The sequence below is a fragment of the Chlamydotis macqueenii genome, chromosome 19 (assembly GCF_036417535.1).
Source record: "Chlamydotis macqueenii isolate bChlMac1 chromosome 19, bChlMac1.mat, whole genome shotgun sequence".
Lineage (NCBI taxonomy): Eukaryota > Metazoa > Chordata > Aves > Otidiformes > Otididae > Chlamydotis > Chlamydotis macqueenii.
In genome coordinates, this window is record NC_141574.1 from 4,752,957 (window position 1) to 4,771,414 (window position 18,458).

Below are 18,458 nucleotides of genomic sequence, written 5' to 3' on the forward strand. Positions count from 1 at the left end.
TGCTATAACGGGAACACTGTCTGTGCAGGCTGTCTATGTATGCGTGTATATATGCAGTCTATCAATTAGATGCATCTTTGAACCTATCTTGAAGTCTGCTTTTTACAAGCTAAGCACTTAGAGACCGTAGTTACCCCCCACCTATGATGATTTTATTGTGCTGTCTTCCAGCCTCTTTACTTTCGCTGTCTAGTACCACAGAAAGTGACTTGACAACCCACAGTGCTTGAAATTATTAAGATGGAAATTGGATTGGAATCTTACCAGGCATCCTCTTAGTCTTTTTTCCTCTAATTGACTGAAGTAATGGAATATAATTGAATGTTCTTAAAACTTACTTGGTAAGGATTGCAGTGAACGCGTATCTGACATCAAGGACATGTTCCTCAGTCAGAATGGTGCTATTTTCATTTATGCTTAAAGGAAAAAAAAAAAAGGATAGATGAAACCAGATTATTATCTGCCTGCCTTGGTCCTTTGTTTCTATGGTTTGAGAACTGCTAATATTGTCTGTACAAGAGGGATGGCAACAGAGTGGCAGTAATTAATGAAAGGAAAGGTGCCAGCCCACTTGGTGACATGGCACAGTAGTGTTGGAGGAACCCTTTGTTACTACAGATTTTGAAAGCTGCCATTGCCTTGAAATGTTTCCCTGCAAACTAACGCTAAGTTGTAAATACATAGTAGTGCTTTCATTAATCAAAATGTAAAGCCCTTCACAAAACTGGACATTAAATTAATTTAGAAACCTTTGCCTTAAACTGTGCTTGGAATGAAGTGTAGCTGCCAGAGGTGAGTTCTCATTTCCTTTTTAAAGATGGTCTCTGTTTAAAAGAAGTGCTGCGTACTAGTCAGTCCCCATGAATTTCAATGGGAGGAAGGTGACAAGAAAGGAATCTGAACGGTAACTTCCCCCCATTAGAAAGCTCCTAATAAAGAAAAATACCCTGCATGTATGTTCTCATCCTAATCATTTGGAGTAAAAGCTTTACTTGGAACAGAGGTTGATTTTATATTTTACTGTTTTCTCTGCCAAGGAAGGAAGGATGCCAGAACCCAGTTTGGCATTCCAAAAAACACACGCTTTTTAATATGTACTTGAATTAGGACCTTAAAGGATGCTCCATCTTTACTGAAATAATGAAGTACGAGCAAAGCTAAAGCTATCATTAAAAGGCTGAAGAGAACAAATGCAGTTTTATGTAACCAGTGACTGATAAACAGTGTGGACACCAAGCAGGAATTCTGGTATTTCCTTTCTAGTTCACTATATTTTGTGGTGAAAATAGCAATACTCACTCGGTGATATTAATGGTGACTGCAGACTTATTTTGGAATATGCTTTCATCCAATTGCCAAATCACAGAAAATTTTGCCTATTTTGAGGGAAAAGAAAGACATAACAAAATATCGATTACTCTTTAACTCACTGGAGTACTGTTAAAACATGATGGCTAATGTATTTTCTGCTCATCATTCCCTTCCGGAGAAAATGGACATTAATTAAAGTGCAAGAACACGAAAATTCTCTCTTGCCTTGAGAAAATGCACACCAGCCATAAGCTGAATTAGAAAGAAGAGCAGCTCTAGCCAAATTGTAGATATAGAGGATGCAAGAGCAGCTACTCAAAGTATCACTTAGAGGTAGGGAAAAAGTGAAAATAACTCACAGTTGTCTTCTTGAATACTGGGTGCCCAATTCTGCAGTTACAGGATAAGACTAGAGAAGTTAATGGTAGTGGTTGGTCACAGTGAACAACAGGAGAGGATGGCTGCCAACAGAATAAAAGTGCTCTTTAATGTTGAGTAAAAACAGACTGGGAAATTCAACTTGGTCCGTGTCTGCTCCCATAAAACAAATTAGGTACAAATAGCCCAATAAAAGCCTGGGAGTCTTAAATCAGATAAATCCAGTATTCAGGTTCTAATCCTAACAACTCGAATGCTCCTTCCCTGGACCTTACTTCAAGATTTATTTAGGCAGTAAGTGAATAGGAATTAGGAGTTTGCACTGGGTTTTCTTTCATCAGTCTGCTGCTAGCTGAAGAGTTGTTCTACAATCTTACCTCAACAGCCACCTTCTTAAAAAGGAGGTTTTTAGGATAGTTCAAGACCATAGTTGTCATGTACGAGTCATCTCCACTGTTCGTTAGTGAAACACTCATGGTCACTTCTTTAGTGTGGCCCACCACTAATTCCTTTCTAGAAGCAGACAGAAAAATAAGATAGGCAATATGTAATTTCTAAGGGTTGTTATTTAACAAGAGGCTCAAAGCATTCTAGTTCTGGTGATTACTGCCTCCAAACACTGTCACACACAGGATAATGCAATAGCCAATTAATTATTCAATATTCTTCAGGGTGTGTGGGAAATTGCTTCCTTCTTAATATCAAAGGCAGTAGTCTTCAAAATTTATGTACATTTTATCATTTCTGTTTTACATCAAGACAGATTTTAAACATGGTTCCGCTGGATTAGCTTTTCAGTGAATCTCCAGGGTAACTTTTTACAATGAAGTGATGCCTACTCTTTTGGCTAAAGTTATGTAAACTCTTTGGTGTAGTGCTATGCTGTGCATCAGCCTAAAACAAAATCACATGTTCACAATTAAGTGTCAGAATTGTGACTTTAAGATTATTATAGTTGTTTAAACCTTTGTCTTTCCTCTGAGATTCCCTAGAAAAGCCCAGCGCTGCCCATGGAGGCTCTCATTTACAGCACTGTATGAACGTGATGCTATGGAAAGGATGAACTGGAACAAAGGGAGAGCAAATCTTAGGTCTGACAATTTGAAGAAAACCTCTTATGCACAAAGATGATATTTTATATGAATGCTAAATGCAAAATCTGGATAATACAACTATGACTCACTGAATCTGACTTGTCAAAGTTAAATGGGCAGTACAGATGGTCTTGTTGTTGCAGTCTTTCTTGTAAGGCAACTGAAAGCAAACACAGATGAAGTCAAATTTTAACAGTCCTAATTTTTCTAAGGTAGCAGTTTCAGAATATCTTTACATATACACATATATTCTCTGAAAACCAAAATTCCCATGTCTTCAATTAAGGAGAAGTTGGAAATAAAAGACCCTCTAGTGATAAGTCAGTCCTAAATTGATGATATTTTGTAATTCAACTCCCAGAAGGTCTGTTAGCAATAACATGAAAATTCTTCACTGGGGACAAGGTCTTGTTAAAGAAATGCCAGTTGTTTACCCCTGGATTGCCACAGGGCAAGAATATTAATTCATTTTCCAGAGATTATATGTTTTTCTCAAATAAATATGTTTGTATGCTGTGCCAGCTTATAGGCACACTGTTTTGTAGAGATGATGTTACTTCCTTTAGCAGTAGTTTTATTCACTGATAAAAATGTGCTGTTTGTGGCTGATGTTTCTGGAGAAGCGCAATGATTAATAATTAGATACTGGGTGCACAAGTACTAAGAAGTGCTGACCAACACTCAAGAATCTCATTAATTATTCTTAGGAAATAAATGTACCATCAACATCATAATTCCTAAGAGTACTGTGACTACAGTAATTAGTGTTCTTTATTGCTCAGTGCTAAACATTGTCCAAACTCTGTCCTATGCTTTATGGACAGCTAATTAAATATTGAATCCCGATAAAGACTCCTATTAAGTAGCAAAAAGCTGCCTCGTAATTTACAGAGCTTTGTGGAATTTTTTCAGAAGCTGTGATTTGGATTTCAGACTAACTGCGAAGAAGAGCTAGATGAGCTCGTAGGAATCCTGCTGCTAAACTGCAAGACAGGAGACTGGATAGTAAACTTGGAGTTTATTAGAAATTTGCAGCCTCCCAAATATCAATTTGAAACAAACTACTAAGATAAACTAAACATATATAGATACGTAATTTTAATTATTTTTAAAAATTACTTCATTAGAAAATTGTATAGTTGTTACTACCAAATGCACCATTCAAATAATAATTAATATCAGTTCCAATGTAGAGCTCAATATCTGAAAAGTACTTTACAAAGCGCACAAACCATCTGCCTTCTTCACACGTAGCATCTAATCTCATTTTACACAGGACAAGTATTGTGATCAAATTATAGCAATTTTGAAGCAGATCTGAGGGTGGACCTTAGAGATGAGATTTTGTTAACAAGATATGAGTATCTGTTAGAGGAAAGCCTGGGCCTAAAGTCTATCTAGAAGACAGTATTGACACCTACAGGGGGAGCAGGAGATGACATGCTAAGGCTGAGAAAACCACTTTTTTTTTTTTTTTTTAAATAAAGACTTTGCATCCTGGAAATAGAAAAACCTCTTTGCTAGCTTTTTGTTTTATTACCTGAAAATGCATTTCTGAAGGGTGGTATCTGTCCAGCACAGGAACAGCAAACTCCGTGTTATCATTTTGCTTATAGAGCTCATGTTTAACTCTCAGAAAAACACTGGAAAAACAGTCAAAGTCACATGGCTACAAGAAAGGAAGAACAAGAAGTTGAGAAAATATCAGGGTATTAAAATGCCATCAGTAGACCATGTTTTTTTTTAATCATTTTGTACATTTGGCTCCTACGACATCCCCTGGCTAATGTGTTTGGGCATTTAGTTACACACCGTGAAAAACTGTTTGCTTTAATCCTGTAAGACTTGGTGCCTCTCCTACAATTCTAGGATTAGAAATTCTTTACACATACACAAAAGGAGAAGAGCTTGATTTATAGCAATACAAAACCAAATGGCACAACACATCTCCTGCCTTAGCTGTAACACATGTAAAGCAAGTCTAACACTGAGAAAACCCCACTCCACTGTAGTATTTTTGCAGTTCAAGAAAGACTCATCATCATGCAGATTCTGTTAAAAAATCCTCTTAACCCTTCTTTCCGTAGCAAGTCTGACCAACATCACCTACCAGTGTGTAAAGCTGCAGCTCAGAGCACGTGTTCTTGCTGACCGGCAGCTTTCCACTTGTTGTGGTGTTCTGATTTTCAAACTGTACTCTCCTCTTTGCCATTTTCACATCTAAGTCCACCGTGTAGAGAATGTATAGTTGTGAAAACACTGCAAGATTTTCAAAATCCTTTGTTAGATGCACCAGAAATTGTCCTCATTGCCAAGTTTTCAAGGACAATGTAGGACTGTAGATTTCAATCTGATCACAACTCCCATTTATTACCTTGTTGAGACACTGGTAAAGCTGAGATTGTATCAAAACAGAGCTCTGCTGTAACAATGCTGTTATTTTGGAAAATTAGGATTCTCTCAGGGTTGAATCTCATGCTGGTGAGAAAGTGGACAACTGGTCTCGAGCTAGTCAGTGAAGAACAGATAAGGAATAGAATCAAATGTAATTTTTTGAACTGAAACATTACAGGAAAAAGTGTTTTAAGAAAGCCTGGCAGCAAGAACAAGAACTGCTCAATATTTCCATGGTATTTCACCTGGACCAAGCAGGCCTATTTACAGAAGTTCCAGTTTCTGCTGGGAACGTTCAGAACACAAAAAATCCCAAGAGTCTGAAGGAACAGGCAGCCAAAATACACCAGCATGGCTAGAGTTTCAGAATTAAACATGGTGTTTATGTTTCCATTAGATAAACACATTATCTAGCTATTCAAATTCTCTCTTTATCTACAATTTGTTTTCAAATACAAAATGCAAGAACAAAATCAAAACTGTCTGTCATGTTTCAGCCTCTGTGGACTCCATGGGTCGCTCAGCTACCAAATGTCTGATTGAAAATGAGCTACAGTCTGTCAAGAAATTATTTTTTTTTTTTCGTCTAAACGACCTACATTAATCAGTGCTGAACTGCAGACATCAAGGTCTACTTAGACCTAGATCTATGTTAATCAGTTTATGTTCACTCTTTTATACTCGCTCAAAGCTTTAGACATACAAAGGCAAAAGCCTTTGCAATTTGAACTGAAGGCTTTACATTTTACATAATTTCTAGCACTGAGACTTTTTAATGTCCTTCTGATGCTAATTTAAAAATAGAATCATTACACAGTGCTTGGAACACAAATTCTATATTTGCCTTTGAGACATTTCCCCAGCACTCTGAAAAATAGCACTTACTACCTACCGGAGCACAATCACATTCTCCCGTGATCCTACTGTAACATCTTGGAGCCCATCATTAGTGAAATCAAAGCCACCATCAATAGATTGTCCAAAATACTGAAGTCCTGAAGAAATTTCAGAGGCTTTTACTCTCTAAAAGTGGGGGGGAGACAATAACAAATATAAGTCATGAACTCTCTCCTGTCCTTGGGAAAATACCCTCCTTTTCATGGGGCTGCTATGAAGATGATTTCATAACACTCCTGAGATGCAAAATACTGACTCTTAACTTCCTGTGACGGATGGGCAGGCCTGTGAAAGGCTGTGCTGCTCTGTAGGCAGCACCTGAACCCAGCTCCGCTGCCTAAGCAGTTAAGGAGCAGCTCTGCTGCAGAAACTTATGGCATCACACAAACCATCTGACATCTGCAAATTTCTCACCCATCAATGCAAATGAAATGTGGAAGTCCTTCCTCCCAGCCTCTTCCTACAAAACCACAAGCTTTTCCCTCTCAAGGTGTACTGGACCCTGTTCCCTACGGGACACATACTTGAGAGAAAGAGCTCTTGATCTTGTCTTTATCGCCGTTAAAGATGTAAATGCTGCCAAAAGAGGAACTGCTTGAATGCTGATCTTCAAGGGGGGCTCCAACTGCTATATCCTCATATCCATCCCCATTGATGTCTCCAATGCTGGCCACAGTAAACCCAAACCTCGCAAAAGGAGAGGTCACCGGCACATTTAAGTGTCCTTTGAAGGTGAATTCACCAGTCTGAAAAACATCCGAGAAGGAAATCCGTTTATAGCAAATGTAGCAAGAGTAGCTCTTACATGGGGGGAGGGTGCGGAGAAATAAATCTTATTGCACATTGATAATGCTTAAAACTGAACAAGAAAGCCTTAAACAATATAATAATAAGTTTAAGATACCAGCTGACTCTTGGAGCAAAAGCGTGATCCTTCTGCATGGAGAACATGCGAATTCTCCCACAGCAGCAGTGTCTCTGGCCAGCCCTGTGCAGCAGACACAGTGAAGCACTGTCTGTTCTTAAATCAACAGCAGGTTGAGTTGGTCCCCAGCTTGTTTCACAACAGAAACCATCCCATCTTCTACACGCTATTACAGAAGTAAGCCACGAGAGGGTGCACGTTATTTGAATTCTAAGAGATGACCGGACTTGTTTGCGGCTTCAACCATCCTGTACATGCCCTGAGAAAATTTCAGCAGTGCACCAAAGAGGGTTTCTCCTGGTCTGCTGTTAAAATTCACTTCTCATTCAAAATGATGGTGTTAACTTATATCCTGTACATTGTGTAATGGATCCTGTAGCTGGGCCCACAAAACATTTTGTTTTCTGCATCTCCCAGGATGCAAAGTTTTAGCAGCCACCCATGCAGGCGTCTATTGCAAGCATTGTGAAGAACACACCAACACCACACCAACAAATTGTCTATGTACAGGCAAAAGACATTATTTTATTACACTGTGGTAACAGTATACTTTAGGTACAGAATGGTTTTATTACTTTAGTTATTTCTCTTTTATATTCTAAGACAGGACCGCTGGCTTCATCCTGCGGTCCTCTACCATACAGGGAGAGCACGTTCAGTGAGAGCACAAAGAAGGAATGCTTTATTTGTCACTACTTAGGCATGGCTGGAAAATCCCCAACATGGAGTGTTTACGCTACCAGTGTTTTTACCTCTGTCTCCAGGCGATAGACGTAAACCCTTCCTTCTTCCCCTTGAATGTGATAAAATGGAGCTCCAACAAGGAGAAGATCTGTCACCCCATCATGGTTCACATCAAGTGGGCAGAGCTCAGATCCAAAATAAGATCCAACCTGTGTTCCAGAAAAAGGCAAGCAGCTCTTTCACTGGAATTCTCTATATATAGCTTGGTAGAATTAGTGTCCTTTGCAGCAGCAAGGCAATTTTTAGAACAAAACATCACATATCTACTTATATGTGGATCACTTCCCTATTATTTATTTTATTACAGCCATCCTCAGGGACAGATCCTGCAACCAGTTTAGTTTAGCAGTAACAAAATCATTATTCATTGATTTGACAGAAGAAAAAGAATACCACAGCTGACGACCTCTTTCCCCAGGAGCCATGAGAACAGAACATAAATATAGTACACCCCATTTAGCTAAATTTCTTCCCAGTCTTTTTCCAAATTTCATGATTTCTTATGACAAAATGAGATGCGTGCAGCCCACCTGACGCTCCCTGACCTGACTGCCCCTGGGTGAGGGAAGCACAGTACCTGTTCTCCTTCCAGGGTTTGTTTTAAGCGTCCGTCCTGAAACACCAACACCTTCCCTCTCATGCTGTGCCGTGGAGCTCCAGCCACATACAGTGGTCCATATTCTGTGTGTACCACTGCCACACTGTACCCTAGAGCATCACATGAAAAGAAAAAATAGCATTATCAGTACCATACTCTGTGCCTGAAGGGAAAAGCCCACAGCTTGGTCTGAGACACAGACCTACATATTCCATGAGATCCAAGGGTTTGCACCATGTCAAGTTGTTGTAGCCAATGGTTTTGATTACAGAGCATCTCACAAAAATAGTGATTAGGAAACAGCAGGTAACTTTTCTGAGAGAAAAGCTAGCAAAGCTGAGGTTTTCCTCTCTTAGCACCTTGTAGGGTAAGTGAATAAATCACTGCTCTGAAACACATGATGACTTTCCTTAGCATTTGTCACAGTTCCTGAGTGATTATCCAACATACACACTTTTTTCTTTTTAATTATTATGTCTGCAAGCTGGAAGGTTTACCACCCTTCACAGAAGTGAACACTATACTCTGTATAGAAAGCAAAGAGAGATCTGTTATGGGGCTTCTGTAACAGAGAGGTACTGGCAGAAGGATTATCCTGACACAAACAGTCCACACCACCTCATATTAAGAGTTTAAGGCCAAGGCTATAGCTGGGAGATACAGGGCTCACGAGGCTACAAAGCAGTGGGGTGAACAAGCAAGGCTTTATCTGTCACCAAGCCAAGAACAGTATTGATTCACAAGCGATTTCTTCTCCAGACACTCACAACAAGCGAAGTATTTCACCTTATCAGCTCTCAAAAAATGCCCTTCATTGCAAGTATTCTTACACAGTGAAACCAAATGGCATGTGTTCACAGAGTAATACCACAAGGCATCATAACTCATAAGAGAAAAATGTCATATATTCCCAGCAGTACGGGGAAATAAAAATGTTTGCATCAGAATCACTGCCCCTGCTAGAGAAAAATATTCAAACCCCAGTAAGATGCTGCAGGCGGTGGCCTTCTTCAGGTAAATTGTGTCAGTGTCGGCACACTGCACTAAACACCATCTAAACAAAGCTGCAGTCAGGTGTCATTTGAACTCAGGGAGGGGTAAGGAGATTACCTAGGTAACCGTATTTTGCTTGTTTGGCTTCTTCTTTAGATTCATTCAGGAAAACAGCTGTCTTGGTTGCCAGATCATACAGCAGAATTCCACCAGACCAGTCAAAGGCTCCCACCGCACCAAACATCAAGACTTGCTGCAGAAGCAACGTACTCCAGATTAGGAGAGATGAACACAGGGCAAGTGCCAGCGCTAGCGACCTCTAGCACTCTGCAAAGCAGTTTAGTGACAAGCAGTGTTTTCTAGCTTACAACTCCTGCACTCCTTCCTGGACCCTGTAGTTTCGGTAGTTCTACCAGCTCCTGACAGATATTGAAGACAGACAAGGTGACTGCTCATCTCCCAGCTCACTACATGACTTTTTTTTTTTTCCCCAAAAAAATTCGGATGAGTGTTGTCCTTGCAGCCAAGTCTGCTGAATGTTCATTAGCCTTCTCACAATCCACTATTTTCCCCTCCTGACAATGACAGAGATAATTCTTGTCCTGGGTGAACCAAGGTTTTAAGCCAGAGGATTCTGAAAGAGGATAATTATTTTATTTGCAATACAACAGAGCCCCTGGCTTGGGCATTGAAGTTGTTTGCCAGCAAAATCAAAGCTATCAACTGGAGATAGCTCATTCGCCCAGTGGAATAAAAAGCATCCAGTGGTTAGAACATAGGAGATAAATCCCATCCTAAAATAAAATTCACTACTGACTGACTATATGAAAGTCCTATTTCTACTTATCTGACACATTCAAAGCAAGCAGTGGCTTGCAAAGGAGATACAAAAGTGTGAGACCCATGTAGTTATATCACCATCATTTCTTGTGGGACACGATTCCTTACAAGGACTGAAGCAGCAGAGCATACAGCCATTCAGCGGGGTTAAATGCAGAACACTTACCTGATCCAAGATCTGCACACTGAAACCAGCTTGCGCAAGCTGATATTCCAGAGCATCACCCTGCATACCTGAGGACGCGATAGAAACAGGGTAAGCCACTTTCTCCTTATTTCTCAGAAGGTACTCATGAAATAGAAAGATTGCTGTTTACCTTCTATACCAATAATACTCTGCTGCAGGGTTGAAAGGAGCCCATCTAATGCTGAATAATTGGTCACCTGAAATATATTCGTGTCACCTGGGCCAGATGCAATTAGCCTCAATTCATTTAGGGCCTTTGGTTTTTTGAAGGCATCTCCCACCTGCAGAAGAGATGTAAATCGATCAAAAGAAGCAACCTTCAGAGTCTCCTCACCCTCACCTACTTCATTTAAGTTTGTAGTCAAAATCTCAGCTTCAGCCTCTGTGTGTAAACCCAGAAACGGCAGTTGCTTTGGAAGCCAATGAACTGGACAGTCTCAGTGTCTCCTGGAGCCAAACCTTTACAAAACCTCTTCACGTAACTGGCTGGTGCTGTATTCAGTGTATATACCTTTGCTGTACCCAACAGTTATTTTTGGAAATCAACAAGTTACAAGACGTAAAATGTTCATAAAATTGAATATTTTCCTGTCCTGAAAGAATGAAGAGAGATAGCACAAAGATTACCCGCGGAGACATATAGCATGTCTGAAACCAAACTTCAGACTTGCAGACAAAGCCTTGTTGACAAATGGGCTCATTTGCTGGCCAAGTTAAGAATATGTCAGAAGTTTTGTTCTAAAAAATTTTTAAGCATGCACTTCATTTAGGAGGTAGCTTTAAATTCTTGGCCTAGTTCCGAGTCAGGAGCACTGCAGTTGATAACAAGCAATGAACAATGACCTCTTGGTTCTGCTGTTTTGTCCTTGGGTGGGTAGGTCAGAAAAGCTTTCATTTTTATTTATCACTTTGACATTTTCCAGAATAACCTGGATAATGAAACATAAATCACACTTTGTGGAGCTAGACCTCACTAAGGTTAAGGACTTTGCCAGATTTAGTCATTCTAGAAAGATTTTTCTAAATTTTTTACAAGGAAGAACAAGGTCTGATGTACTGAAAGCACAACTCTGTTCTGAAAAGTCTGAGAGTAAGTGGATACAGGGCGCTGAATGTGGTAGGTGTTGGAAATAACTAACATGGGCCTACAATTGACCCTACATAGATTATAGTACCAGTTCATACCACAGTTTTATCTTTTACCTTCTTATTTTATACGTGCCTCTTGCCTTATTTACTGGAACCATGTATGGATCAGTTTCTCCATTGTTCTGCCCCTGGTGTTACCAAGAAATGGAAGGGAGGTTCGATCCAAGTATATTCCCAACCTACCCCAATGGCATAGCGCTTGATTCCTGCCATTTTGGGTGAATTTATCACCGTTGTCAAGTTCATTTCATCCAGGAGTATTTCCCCATCTGTAAGCACAATCATGACCTTGGCTGCATCCTTGCGGGACCCATGACTTTCAGTGAAGACAGAATCCCTGGTAAAACATCAAAACAAAGAACTTGGGATGAAAGTTGAAGCTTCCCTCCTTGAGATAGAAGGAAGAGTCTTGTTGAATTGTGCACTTGCAGTTAACAGTCACAGCAAGGTAGCATGAGAATTTCTTTCATATTCACATATCTTAAAAATATCAGGTGGTATCTCCCTTTCTATTGCTTCCTGAGCCCCTCCGCACATCAAGAATTAAGCACCAACAGCTGGCTTTTATAACCCTCTAAACAGAGGGTTAAACCCTGCTGCCTGTCATTCAACCATTCCCCGATAAATGACAACTTTCAGCATCTGAATGTCCATAGAAGTCCCTCTCCCTTACTCCTGAAATGCCCCAGAAATTAATCTCCTTGATTTCTTGTGCTCTTTTCTTTTTTGTTACTTACAGGACATGCTGCATGGCAGATGCTGTTTTGGTCACATTGCACACCTGCACAATATCAAGCACTTTCTGGAGGGTGGCACGAGGATCCCAGTTTTCTCGTAGGTCAAACTCAGTTCTGATTTCAAAGCCATACTGTACCACTGCAAAATCACACTGGAAGGAAGCAACAGATAAGCACCTGGCTTGTGACAACAGTTGATTCAGAAAAAAGAGGGCTCTCTGCAACAACTAGCCCAGAAATCCCAACAGGAACATTAGACAGACTATGCAGTAGGGAAGATTTATTCAGGAGAAAGTGGCTTTTAAATGTGTCTAGTGCAGACGCAGAGATTGTTTTAAGTATATTGTAGTTGAGGAAAACAAAAGCACTATCAGTACAGACAGAACTGTTTTGGAAAACGCTGATTTGTTTTTAAGTCCTTGCATTTTCCTGCTGTGTTTGGCCCATGTGCAGGTTGCAGAGGCGATCACCTGTGATATTACTGAATTGTTCCTTCATTGCTCCCTGCTGCAGATTGTCTTTCCTTGGAGTACTCCTATCCCACAGTGATCTGATTATCAAAGACAGTCTGGAGATTGGGACCATTTCTTCACTTTGTATTTGCACAACACATAATGTTTCTTCCTTTCACTGTGCAAATAACAAGGTAAAATATGCTAATGCTTGGAGCATTGGAGAGGTAGAGACTTTCCTAAAGTGGATGTGTGGATCACACTTCTTGGCCTCAGTGGAGAAAGCAGTAGAGTAGCTTCATGCAGAACATGTGACACAGCTAACGAGCCTGGTAAGGTGCATGGCTGAAGAGGCACTCTGCTTGGCACTTCTGTGATTGCAGGTAACATAGAAATAGAAACAGGGAACCAGAAGAAAGTAACGACTGTCTCCTTACAAGAAAGCAGAGATTGTGCCCACTGGGCTCCAGGCATGGCAGTGTAGCAGAGCTAGGGATTTCTGAGCATACAAACCAGACTTTTTATATCTACAGTATTCTTGGAATCAAAACTGGGAAGGTACTGCTAAGATGTAAGCAAAATCATGTTGAGAATAAATGCAAGTTGTGGAACTGCTTTTCCATCCTAATGGAAACAAACCTGCATAGACCCAAATTCTGGTGAAGAGGCAGCTTAAGTAAAGCACAGTACGCTCTTTAGCCTGCTAAGAAAGAGAATAGAGAATACCTCAGAGCACTTCTCATACAGTGTTTTCATCATCTTGTGGATGAATGCTTTTGCTCTTTCAAAATCCTCTGGCTCAATGCTCCCTGATCCATCCAGAATAAAAGCAATCTCTGTCCCAGAAGCTGTCCAGGATAGGGAAAGTAAAGGAATGAGGTGAAGGCAATCAGCAGTTTTTAACCAAGGTCTTTACCCAGTGTTATCGATCAACGCACAAGTAATCCGAATCAAACAAGCAACTGAACTTGACCAAGATTACTCAGCTGTCATTTCAGCACGAGCTACAGCTCAGGTCTGGCAGCTCACGGTACATCAGCCCCCCAGACCTTGTCAGTCCATGACAGTCCATGGCATGATTCTGTTAAAAGATACTTCACCACATACGCAAGTCATTTTCCTCCTCCTCTTTGTCCTCCTCCACCCAGGAAGGGAGCTTGCTGTCACCACTGTCATTAGTGTTTCTGTGCTCTGGTGCTTCAGTTGGAATATTTTCAGCTGAAACAGGAAACAAGTTTAAGCAAAGATGACAGGGCAGTGGGAGAGAAAGCAAAAGATTAATAAAAACCTTGCATTATTGCCTGCACAGTGTTCCTGTGCCTTGCTGCCTGGCAGGTGAACTCTTCCTCATTCCTGCAGCCAACACGCCTGTCAGGCACAAGACTACAGGTGCTATGGAAATAACTGTGAGGTTTGAAGGCTGTGGGGATCAGGACTCCGTCTTAAAACTACAGCTACAGTTCAATAAACTGCTCTGAGCGCACCCAGAAGTGTATCACAACAGAAACACCGCACATGCGGTGAGCGCGTGTATTGTAACGCACCCCTTACAGCCCAGCTGTCTTTTCATACTGGTGTTACGGCTGCAGGTCACAGATACAGAACATGATCTCTTGTCCTCCCGGTTGGTTGGCTGAGGAGGAGTGTTACTCGTGTAACAGAAATTACTTTTATTTGTTTTGCTGTTGCTGGGCGAGTGACTATGAGAACAGGATAAGATCTGGAGATGTATTTACATTCCTCGAGCAAAGAAACTACCCACCATCGCAGATCCACTCTATAAGTTACAGAGAAGATAGATGATGTGTCAGGAGTCAGATTTCTTCTACCTGAATCACTCAGAGTCTGTCTCTCCAACTCTGAAAAGAAACTGTCAAAATCTTCATACGTGGACAGCACGAACCAGTCACTTCCAGCTTTCTGCAACTCTTCTGGGACCCACTGGTTGCTAATGAAGTTGCCAATCTAGGGAGAAAAGCCATCAGGCAGGGAGACTGAACACGTTTTATACACAGACAAAAACCCCAAGAAATTCTCAAATTGCCATTAAAAATTTGAAAGCCCTGAAAAGGCAGAAGTTTTCTGAAAGCTTGGTAAAGCAACCCTGATTCTACAGTCCATAGAAAGCCCTTATTTAAAAAAAAAAAAAAAAAGCGCCAATAAAAGCTCCAGAGCCACAAGACATATACAATGTAAGCATCTTTGCTTGTAGGACGTATTCCTTAACCTCATCCAAGATAAGCTCTCTGGCATCAAGAAGATGGAGTCCTGAGTGAATCAAGGGAGCCAGAGCAACTCAGACTGGACATCCTGCATGTCTAATGCATGACTACCTTTTCTTCCACCCACCGCTAAAGCATAAGAGCAGACACATGGGATGGATGGAAACATCACTCCTCTATCTACGTCCTTTGATGCCAAAGTGTGTTGCTTTGATGGTGCTTCCCACTCACCTCAGGAGCGTACAGTTTAACCATAGCCATTTCCAGGGAGCTCATCACATTTCTCCATCTGTGGTATTCCAGAAACACTTGCCCAGATGTCATGACAATGATTATCCTCTCATCAGTCTGGCTGGAGTCAGGGCTTTCACCAAAGACTTTATCCCTGTGGAAACAGAAGCCTAGAGGTATTTTGTGGGACAATCCACATCTGCAGATCTAGAAATGTCAGTGCTGCTGGCAGAGTGCTAATGTTCATTGAGCTCTCAGCCCGCAAGAGTGCAGATGTGCAAGGCAAACATGCACAAGGATTTATGCTTTCCAGGGACATTGGCTGTCCACAACTGGTAGCTGTGACTTCACAAGCGCTTTCACAAGTAGCACAGCGGGCATTTTTACAGTGCAGGTCAGTATTGTTAGAGTCATGCTACTGAGAAGAAAATGGAGTCAAGAGGGAAAGCGTGACTCTCAAAGATACAGCAGATCAGAGAAAAATATGGGAAAGGCCTTGAACACATGCTTAAAGCAAGCACCGGGTGACTGAATTTTCATTCTGAGGCCTCTGTGTCAGCCAGGAAAGATTTCACACTTGGCCTCTTGGCAATTTCTCCTTGTGGAGCTGATGGTCCCCCAGACAGATTCATTCACAGGCCTCAGCTGGCAGACCCATCACCAAGAGAAGGATTGGAGAGGTGAGAGCTTCAAGGCTGTGAGATAACAGAGTTGAGAGGAGGTGCAGGAGACAGGCTTGATGCACATGAAACACAAGGAATCACTTGAGTGTTCCTGGAGCTTCTTGACACATGTGAACTCACAACACATGCTGCAGCGTGGCTGTGATGTCAGTCTGTGAGCTCTGCTGCTTGATGTTTCGGACTTTGAAGAAAGCAGTGAGTCTGTCACAGCTTTCTTGTAGGCTCAGTTCGGTTCGGATCTGTGCTCCATACTGCACCACAGCAAACCTGATCTGCAGAAAGCAGATGGCAAAGCCAGAGCTGGTTAGACAAGATCTAAGATAGGATCCTTAAGTCCCTCAGAGTGCCAAGTTTAGTCCCAAACTTTACTGCACAAACACAGAAAGCATATATACACATATATAGCAGGTAATAGGTAGATCAGCTGTCTTTATCCCTCTGTCTCCCGTCACACATTTGTATTCTGGTGATCCCTTCTGGATCAGCTCCAGGAACTGACTTCATTTTCTTTGGCTCAAGACAAAGAGCCTCACTCATTTTTGTGTATACTGTTTCAAGGTGCCCGAGAGACTTGCCTGGTAAAATATTTAAGGATGCTTCTGGCATGAAAACCCACTCCTAGCTCTTCCACTTTCCTCTTTGGCTACTCCTCCTCCTTGGCTTATTAACATTTAAGCCATGGATTAGAGTATGTAAAATTATTACTAGGATCACTGTAAACTTTAAAAAGCAATAATTATGTGAACCAAGAGACTTCCCATTCTTCATTAGAGCTCTAGTCCATCCCACCTATCAGATGATGAGGCTCTGAGGAGGTTCACAAACCTTTGAGCATTTCTGCCACATAGACTTCATCATATTAAGGACAGATGTCTTGGCATTTTGGAAATCATCTGGCTTGGTGTTCTCTGATCCACCCAGAATGACGGCAATCTCTGTTCCCAGTTCTATCAATGCAGTTAAATATAAGAGGAAATTTAGGGACACCTAAACAGCCTAACATTTAGCAAAGGTTCAAGAACATTGACATATTATAAACAAACAAAAATTTGACTGCAGCACCTTCCAGCCATTCTGAAAGCAGGTCTAGCTGGTGATGTGGTCTATGCTGTAGTGAAAGGTTTTAATTTTTAAAAATCTCAGTGAATGATGACTGTAATAATGATTGAAATTTGCCCATTATGAGTAAACACTTTTCCCTCCCCAGCGCTCCCTCACCAGATGAACACAAGCTGCTTCACACACAGCTAACAGAGCACGGAGCAACGCCTGTTCGTGTCCAGTACCTACCTTTGCACATGTGGTTGTTCCCTGCACTGCCAAAGAGCTCACCACAAGCACTGCGGGCGTTGTCTGTGCTGACAGAGCTACTGGTGTCAGCGATCTGGTCTCTGCTGCTTTTGCTTGGAATGCTCTTTAATTTGGTCTCAACTAGAGAATTTTAAAAGCCAAAAAAAAAAAAAAAATACACTCTACCTTTTGAAAACACTCTTCTAATTAACACACTTTAAACTCAGGATCTGTTTGCACCCCGGTTCCCAGATTTGCAGAAAACCTGAAGATCAGACTGTTAACAGCAGTTAGACAACTGAAGATGGAACAAGACCATCTAGATCTCTAATTTAAACTTCTCCGCTTCTTGTCAGTGACTGCAAAAAGCAGAGCAAGGCCAGACAATCAGATCAGCTCTCTGCTCCCTTGATTAAATGCCCAACAGCCCAGTTAAATTGGAAGGAACAGCCTTGAGTGCCCAGGCACTTTTAAAAACCCCAGTGGATTTTGTCACATCTATCCACTAAGAATGCAGATGCTTTTCTAAATTCTGGCTTAAGAGCTGGGTCTTTTGGATGCATGGGACACCACAACAGAAAATCTGTAGGCTGAACCCTGTAACCCTGTTGAAGTCAGTATAATACATGTCAAAATTCAGTTTTTAGCCTCTCCCAGTGGACTGTAGACGTTGCTGGCTAGGAACTCAGAGGCCCCTGCTGTTAGAGCAGAGCCTCGTGCTGTTATTTCTGTCCCTCTGCAAAGGCACAGCACTGGCTTTGCTCCTATACCCGTTTTGGTGAGGTTGAGGAAAGCTGTACTGCGCAAGTCGGTGGTGAGCAGAGTACAGACTCCATTCATGTCCTCAGTACTGCTGAAAGGTCGGCGGTGCTTCTTCTGCTGGCACGCCTGCGGGGACGGCAGGGAAGGCTAATGAATGGTGAGCAAAGTCATAGACAGAGGGTGATTGAAGATGCCACCTGGCAAGCATTCAGCATCCCCTGCACAGCACCGAAAGCCTAGTGAGAGTCAAAAAGCGCCTTCCCTGATGTGACCCCTGCCGCATCAGTTTACCCAGGACTTCAGCCCTGCACTGAAGCAAAGAGTGGGGATGGGGAGCTCAGCAGACTGAGGTGTTAGCCTTCAAATCGGTGGCTCTCCTAAGCCTTCTCTGCCAATCCTCCCTTTTCATATCAGTGGGAGTGGCTGCAGTGAAGTACAAGGCCCACTGCAGTCTTCAGCTGATGAGAAGCGCCCTTCTCAGTTTTCCCTCCTGGCTGGCAACGCACCAGCTGGCTTCCCAACCAGCCAGTATCCAGCCAAGAGCTTTTAGCCTTTGTCCTTCTGTTATGTC

At 41.7% G+C, this 18,458-nt stretch overlaps 1 protein-coding gene across 1 annotated transcript in view; it reads right to left on the bottom strand.

Moving 5' to 3' along the window:
* ITGAE (integrin subunit alpha E) overlaps nucleotides 1–18,458 on the bottom strand; it is a 31,070-nt gene that overhangs the window by 7,258 nt on the left and 5,354 nt on the right. Inside the window, 25 exon segments of the mRNA XM_086762808.1 lie at nucleotides 339–416; nucleotides 1,300–1,376; nucleotides 1,671–1,772; nucleotides 2,067–2,202; nucleotides 2,873–2,943; nucleotides 4,324–4,452; nucleotides 4,894–5,042; nucleotides 5,158–5,291; nucleotides 6,070–6,200; nucleotides 6,599–6,820; nucleotides 7,752–7,892; nucleotides 8,321–8,451; nucleotides 9,452–9,587; nucleotides 10,341–10,408; nucleotides 10,492–10,642; nucleotides 11,694–11,847; nucleotides 12,248–12,399; nucleotides 13,426–13,547; nucleotides 13,807–13,917; nucleotides 14,529–14,664; nucleotides 15,153–15,306; nucleotides 15,956–16,107; nucleotides 16,661–16,782; nucleotides 17,126–17,266; nucleotides 17,896–18,013. Of these exon segments, the coding sequence (XP_086618934.1) occupies nucleotides 339–416; nucleotides 1,300–1,376; nucleotides 1,671–1,772; nucleotides 2,067–2,202; nucleotides 2,873–2,943; nucleotides 4,324–4,452; nucleotides 4,894–5,042; nucleotides 5,158–5,291; nucleotides 6,070–6,200; nucleotides 6,599–6,820; nucleotides 7,752–7,892; nucleotides 8,321–8,451; nucleotides 9,452–9,587; nucleotides 10,341–10,408; nucleotides 10,492–10,642; nucleotides 11,694–11,847; nucleotides 12,248–12,399; nucleotides 13,426–13,547; nucleotides 13,807–13,917; nucleotides 14,529–14,664; nucleotides 15,153–15,306; nucleotides 15,956–16,107; nucleotides 16,661–16,782; nucleotides 17,126–17,266; nucleotides 17,896–18,013 (3,218 nt within the window).